The sequence below is a fragment of the Rutidosis leptorrhynchoides genome, chromosome 2 (genome assembly GCF_046630445.1).
Source record: "Rutidosis leptorrhynchoides isolate AG116_Rl617_1_P2 chromosome 2, CSIRO_AGI_Rlap_v1, whole genome shotgun sequence".
Classification (NCBI taxonomy): domain Eukaryota; kingdom Viridiplantae; phylum Streptophyta; class Magnoliopsida; order Asterales; family Asteraceae; genus Rutidosis; species Rutidosis leptorrhynchoides.
The window spans coordinates 672,081,389-672,088,665 of record NC_092334.1 but is presented as its reverse complement, the minus strand read 5'-3'; the positions used below and the strand labels follow the sequence as shown (position 1 = coordinate 672,088,665).

At 32.5% G+C, this 7,277-nt stretch overlaps 1 protein-coding gene across 1 annotated transcript; it reads right to left on the bottom strand.

Moving 5' to 3' along the window:
• Positions 1-633: 633 nt before the first annotated feature.
• Positions 634-6,825, bottom strand: LOC139893925 (strictosidine-O-beta-D-glucosidase-like). Its single transcript, XM_071877126.1, has 14 exons — positions 6,634-6,825; positions 6,126-6,195; positions 5,951-6,009; positions 5,790-5,865; positions 5,547-5,712; positions 4,973-5,213; positions 4,661-4,779; positions 3,089-3,306; positions 2,918-2,949; positions 2,741-2,840; positions 2,552-2,660; positions 2,204-2,443; positions 993-1,049; positions 634-870 (listed from the first exon to the last, which is right to left on the bottom strand). The coding sequence occupies exons 1-14, from the start codon at positions 6,724-6,726 to the stop codon at positions 834-836; spliced, it is 1,617 nt and encodes a 538-aa protein (XP_071733227.1). The 5' UTR covers positions 6,727-6,825; the 3' UTR covers positions 634-833.
• Positions 6,826-7,277: the final 452 nt, after the last annotated feature.

Below are 7,277 nucleotides of genomic sequence, written 5' to 3'. Positions count from 1 at the left end.
TAAAATGAAAACGTAAACTTAAACTGTTAGACGAAAAACATAAGGGATTATCACTTTTTTAGCCATTTTTTAAAACTTTTTTGCATCAGAACCCAAAAAAAATAAAAACTTGACGATTTGCCCTCGCAAGGTGCCTTGCGCCCTCACAAGGTGCCTTGCGTCCTTGCGCCTAGTATAAATAGGTCAAAACGAGTTTTTCTATCAGGTGGAAGCAAAGGTCTTGCGACCTTGCTTCCACCTTGCTCCTTGCTCCAGGTGGAAGCAAGGTCGCAAAGAGCAAGGAGCAAAATGACACCTTATAACAGTTGCATCAAAGCTAACAATTTTAGTAGCGTTCATTTTTGTAAACAAGCACTTCAGTCTGGTTTCAATTTGGTCTCCACTTGATGCAAGTTTTACATTTAACGGTTTCAAAGTGAATATTGAACACCCTTCCAAAAAGAACAAAAATGGCAAATCTTAGTCAAAGTTGTGATACCATGAAGAAAATGACAGTATTTCACAAATTACATATTAATAGTTGAAACAATCTACTGAAATGCTATATCTTTTGTTTAATAAATTTGAACAATTTCACGATGATATCGTAATCAACTATTACTAATTCAAGTAAATATTATCAACCTCTTACTTCAACAAGTATGAACAATGTCGGTAGTAAGAGTTTCTATCATGATGTGAAAACATGAATGAAAAATACTATTACTTACTATAATAATTTATGAAAATAAAACCTCTTTATAGCTTTTGCAAATTCAAACAATGTAACCTCCCAAGTATCCAAAATATGAGCCAGAATTCCTCCTGTCCCAGCATATAATAATCCTTCAACTTTAGGCCCCAACTTTGTAATTTATTTTCATATTAAACCTATAATAAGCACCACTACTGATTTAATATAAATCAATGATGATATTTTAAATAATCCAGTTCTAAGATTGAGATAATGTTTATACTGTGAACAAATACAGAAAACACAAAAGGGATCAAACCTTGGTAGCAGAAGCAAAAGAAGATCGAGACAGTAACAGTTGTCCTCAACCTTGAATCTAAACAGCATCAAGCAAGAAAGAAAAATATATTATGCATCAGCAACATAACGATGAATTTGATAAACAACAAAACATAACAGAGACCATCTATTAAGATAAGCCTCATCTTCTGTACATCATTTGTGTCTTCTAGCCAGTGGCGATTCCAGGATTATGAGTCAACTGGGTCCATTTTTTCCAGTACAAATTGTATCTTAATGCTATTTTAGTAGTAGTAGTAGTTTAGCTTTAAAAAATTACAAATTGGAAAAATTTATGAGGTCTGAGTGAGTAGTTAAATTTAATAATGTCATATACAATTTAAAAAAATAAACTATAAATTTGAAAAATATGGGGTCCTACAGTAAAATTTAGTGGTGTCCTTTATAATTCAAGAGATAAGTTCCACTAAAAAATTTCCACTAGTGGTGTCCCGTGACCCCACGGGTCTATAACTAAATTCGCCCTTGCTTCTAGCAATAAAGCTAGAATTGTGTTAATTACAATACATTAGAGGAACTTTAGGATCACTTAGGCCGAGTTTAGTTGGAGGAAAACAAAAATCTCCAATTTCCTTTTTTATAGATACAGATTAAAAGGCTATGATTTACCGTTTTCTACATTTTCAATTCAGTAAAGGAAAAACAGCATGCTTTACATTTGATCAAGCTTACTCACGGTTGTAAAAGTCGGCCGAGTCGGCAAACGCGGCGGGTTTGGGGACCAACCCGTCCTTTTTTTTACCAAAAACCTACAAAATCAAGTCCAAGTCGGGCGAATCAAGTCTGAGTCGGCCAAAGTCAAAGTTAGTCAGAATTTAAATCTATTTTAAAATTACATTTTTGTGTCCTACATCTATATTTGAAATATTTATGTTTGATACATTTATGTGTCATAGATATGTGTTTAATTATTTATTTCTAAAAGTCAACGTTGGTTGATGCCCGACTCATCACCGACTCGTCCTTCCAAGGTCCCGACTCATCCCTCCAAGGTACCGACCGATTCATCCCGACTCACAACTTTGACCACCTTAAGCTTCTTTATTAAATTAATGAAGGACTAAGTACACTTGTCTAAAGTTAAGCATATCAAAACAGACAGCAGAGTACAAGATAAGTTATTAGAGCCAAAGTAGTACTAATAATATAATAAATTTATAAAACTCTTACTTTATAGTTTTCTCGGTTGTTTTGAAGCTTTTTTCACGAACAACATTGTTCTTCTTTTCGGATTTATTGCAATAATGCAAAAAATGTTTGTACCATATTGCCGAACTCTTTGGATACCTTGTATATTTACCACCTTTGAAATCTATATACATTAGACCAAAACGATTAGAATAACCTACATCCCATTCAAAGTTATCCATCAACGACCAAACAAAATATCCCTTCACTCTAACTCCATCACTGCAATTATGTAAAAGATTTCAAATATTGGCCCAAGTTTATCAAGTTTGAAACTTTATATGGTATTAGAAAGTATCAAACTTTGTTATTTATACGGGTCCAACTTACCTGATCGCATCTCGTAGACTTATAAGATGCTTGTTGTGATAGTCTATGCGCTCAAGATCGACACGAGCTTGTTCAACTGTTTTTGTATTATCTGTTATTTCACCCCAACCTATGTACAATAAAACTGTTAATAACTTTGAAGTGATAATTAACAAAAAGATGGAACATTAAGAGAAAAAATTTAAATACCATTTTCAGTTATGTAAATTAATGGATCTCCATATGTATTTTTTATATACACAAGCAATTTGCGAAGTCCCGGTGGATACGAATAGAGCCAGTCGACACCCTACATCAACCACGAAAATTAGCATCTGTAATACGACACAAAGTATGACATCATCATATTAGTTAAGAAAATCTTACTTGTATTCCAATAGGTACCCCGTTTAAATCGTCTAAAAGAAAGGAAACACACAACCACAAATTAGTATCAAATTTGAGTGCTACTCATATTTTCTTTTTCTGGCATAATAAAGCTTTAATTCATTAAGGATTTTGATAATAAATAATAAATAATAAATAATAATTTAATACCTGGTTGCTCAAGAACCTTGCTATCTGTGAGGTTAGAAACAACATTGGTTGGTGCGGCAGTTGTAGCGTACTGAGAAACGTAGTAGTTTAATCCGAGAAAATCATATGATCCCTTCACTAACATTGATTGTGCCTTTGTAAATTTAGGTAAACGACCATTGGTAACATTCTCAATCATTGTATCTGGGTATTTACCGCTAAAAAGTGGTTCCATGAACCTATAAATAAACCAGTCATATATTCTGCTTAGTTGTAGAAAATAATGAAAAAAAAAATATGATCTAAAAGTAATCATGTAGACAAATTCTTATATTTGTTAAACATGGTTCAGATACTATAACTCCTTGATGTAACAGAATTTCATATATCTTGAAATCAGAGTTAGAGTATACAATTAGAATAAGTTGATAAAAAGGGTAAGTGACTTTAAAGTGTAACCAAGATTCAGAATATATAAAGACTTATGCAACGAAGTGGTTTTTTTCAACGTTTAATGCATTTCTGTTTCAACTTGTTACCAATTTTTGAATTAGAAAACTAAAGGAAAAACTGGCGCATAAGTCTCTTTAAATGGTAAGAAATCCATTTTGTGACATAAGTTAGAAGTATTACATTTGTATAAGTCTGGATAAATCCCTGACAACAACAACAACAATACCCAATCCCACGAATGTAGGGTATAGGGTGGATAAATCCCTGACTAATCAGGATTTAGGGCTATTCAAACTCGACTAGCCTTGATCCAATTTTGAAAGTAAGTCAACGGTAGTCAAAGGGTCAAAGCCGGGATGAACTGTCAAAAACTGTCAAAAACTATTAAAGTCAAAATTGGTCAACATTTTAAACTAGATCAAACTCGAAGTATTTGAACTGAGCTTGCAAAACTCGGAATTACTCGGTGAGTACTCAGTTTTTGGGGAGCTCTCCGAGTCAAGTAATCAAACTTGGTCAAACATGGTCAAAACTTTGAATTAGTCGGAAAATCAGTCAAAATCGATCAGAAATTAGTCAAAAGTAAAGAAAACAGCTTAAACAAGGATCGACTTAGCCAATTAGTCCCTGCAAGGGCTTAACCAATTAGTCCCCGCCTAGCGATTTTTACAACCTTAGGTAGAAGTAGAGAAAACAACTTAAACAAGGATCGCATAAAACGAAAACAAAAATAATAAGGCTTTACCTTGTTCCATAAGTTGATAGTTGGTACAATAGGCGAAACTCTTAGCATAAGTTTAAATGCCCTAGTTTCACTAATGACTAAGTATGATGTTGCCGAAAATATTACCAAAGAAATTGGCATGTACACATTATTAACGTGGGCAATAAACTAATAATGAAAAGGAACCTATGTAACATTAATAATGTTTGTACGAAATTGGTACTACTAATAACAAATATAGAATCAAAAACCACTATGTTGGCAAGATGTTAGAGATATTGCATCTTTTTTTATCATAAACGTGTTATTAACTTACAAACCAGCCTCTTGTACGTGTTAACTATTTCATTGCAGTTACATATAATTAAGCATCAAATTTAACTTTCATGAGTTGTGTATGATGGAAGCAAACTAACCATCCAAACATGAAGTCTAAGGCTCTGAGGGCTGCATCTACATCATCTTGAAGATCGGAATCAAGAGGCTCATAAAACTTTGTATTGAGTGTAATCCCAATTGTACCCCCTTGACTTGCCTGAAAATTTGAGTACTAGTTGATCAAATAAACCAAAAAATAAAAAATAAAAATTCATTGCCTTACAAAAAAAAAAATGATAATTTTTCATTGTGAACTTATTTTGTCATTGTTTCCTTGATGTAAGACTGGGAAAAGAGAGACAAAAAATTTACATGAAATGAAAATAGAGATCGAGTAAAGAATGCATTACTTGAAACTTTTTGCGATACAAACTAATTACATTTGCATGAGCAAGGAGCAAATTGTGTGCAACTATATACGGTTCGGTAGCCGCATTTCCCGGATCTCCTTCACCTCCCCTGCCGGGTGCAAATCTGCCTAATGTATATCCTTTTTCACAATAAGAATGGGGTTCGTTCAATGTGGTCCAGTGCTTTACACGGTCACCAAACTCCCAGAAGCAAAACTCCGCATAGTTCATGAAATCAAATCTGTTGTTTATGTGTCAAGAGTTAAGATAAAAAAAAAAAGTACTTCACGGAGACATAACACTAGAAAATGAATAACACAGAAAAAATAAAAATAAAGGATTTTGTTAACTACAACTCTTAGGGTTGTCGTTAACACGCTTAAAACACTTGTACATAACAGTTGGTTATTAACTTTGTGGTAGCGGTTACCTGATTGTACAAGTATTTTAAGCGTGTTAACGACAACCCTAAGAGTTGTTGATAGCAAAACTCAAAAGTAAATAAGAAACTTGTTTGTTAATAGATGGTCGTAAATTACAATAACGCCACCAAAGTCATCCACTTTCTACTTACACAATTTTGTCCGATAAGAAACCCATGTATTCGGCTTCCAATACATTGGGTGTGTCCCAATGCCAAAGAGTGACATATGGTTCGATTTCATTGGCCAAAAGTTCATCGATTAAGTTATTGTAGTACTTCACCCCTTCTCGATTGATGCCCAGTTTCAGTTTTCCTCCTAAATGTTATTAATTGTTAAATTCCTGATCACTTTTTACTTGTATTTGTAATTTGGTTTAAGAGATATTAATTCACCTGGAAATATTCTACTCCATGAAAGTGAGAATCGATAGGCGTTTAGACCCATTTTCTTCATAGTCTGCACATCTTCCTATTTATAGAAATATAAGAACATTAATAGAGGATGATTTAGCTAACGTGACAATAGCTTGCAAAGATTAAGCAGATTGATTGACCTTTGTTCTATAGTAAGCATCAACAGCAATGTTTCCATTATCGCCATCCACAATACGACCTGTACTACCAATTTAAGAGCAAATATTTACAGACACATAAGGTTTTACTAAAAAAAAAAAATTTTTTTTTTTTTTTTTTTTTTTGTGTTTGTTGATGAAGATAGTATATACAAACCTGGGTTTGTGAGGCAGAAAACATCCCAAATGCTTGGACCCTTACCACCTTCAGATGCAGCACCTTCAATCTGTAACATTGTAATAATATAACCATAATTACATATAAATTGTAATAATGTAACCATAACTACAAATAAATTCCTTCTAAAAACAATTACTTGGCTACCTAAACATAAAAAATAAGACAGTGACATAACAAGCGTCCAATCAACTTAGCAAAAGCCCAAATAAAAGTTGTTGAATTTTTTTTATTTTTTATTTTGTCTTTAATCATTTATCAGTAAACTCATACTTTCAAAGATTCCTAATGAAGATAAGGGTCCCTGTTACAGCAATTATGATACAAATTAACTTTAGAATTATAAATTGTAATCGTAAATTTATACAAAGATAAATGCAGGTAACTAACAGAATATATATTATTTTGTTGAATACTTTATAATTGAAAACAAAATGTGGATAAATTTTATAAAAATATGAAATAAAAAGTGGAAGAATTTGTGAACCTGATAAGCAGATGTAGCAGCACCCCAAACAAAATCAGGATCAAAATCTCCGGCGTTAATATCGTCTGGAAAAGGCACAATTTCGTACGCCATTTTTATTTTTATGAATTCAGAAAGGGGGATCAACTGGTATTTTGTTTCTGTTGCTTGTAATTTGTTTATATTTGTATATATTATGTAAAAGATCTTGAATTTTTGAAGTAGGCAGAAGTTTAAGATGAGTGAATTATTAGTGTATAATTAAATTAATTTCGATTCTAATCTAATGGATCACGGAAGCGAAAGTACAAGTGGTTCCCATTTTCAACGACATGACGTGGCAATGAGATACATTACTCCGTATCCATGGAGGATGTGTCGAAGTCTAAACTTATGTCGTTTAAGAAATTTTAAAACGGTTTCGTTTACGACTTATTCTTACTCTGTCTTTTTTTAAACGTTTTTTTTCCTCTTAATAAAACTAAGAAATTTTCTAACGGTTAAACTAAGATATGTAAGTTTTGTTTATACATTATAGTAACAATTTATTCATAGAAATAACTATTATTAAATATATCACCATTTACCATTTGATGCACAACTTATCTCTTGATGACAATTTTTAAGGTTGTCATTAAAAACGTTTAAAAGACAAACATATATTA

Bases quoted from the DNA above. Each gene is read 5' to 3' on its own strand.
- LOC139893925 (XM_071877126.1), bottom strand. From the start codon at position 6,726: ATGGCGTACGAAATTGTGCCTTTTCCAGACGATATTAACGCCGGAGAT. The intron at 5,214-5,546 runs GTAAGTAGAAAG...CATAAACAACAG, and splicing joins TTCTTATCGGACAAAATTGT to ATTTGATTTCATGAACTATG. The intron at 2,950-3,088 runs GTATTAAATTAT...CCTTTCTTTTAG, and splicing joins CAAGGTTCTTGAGCAACCAG to ACGATTTAAACGGGGTACCT.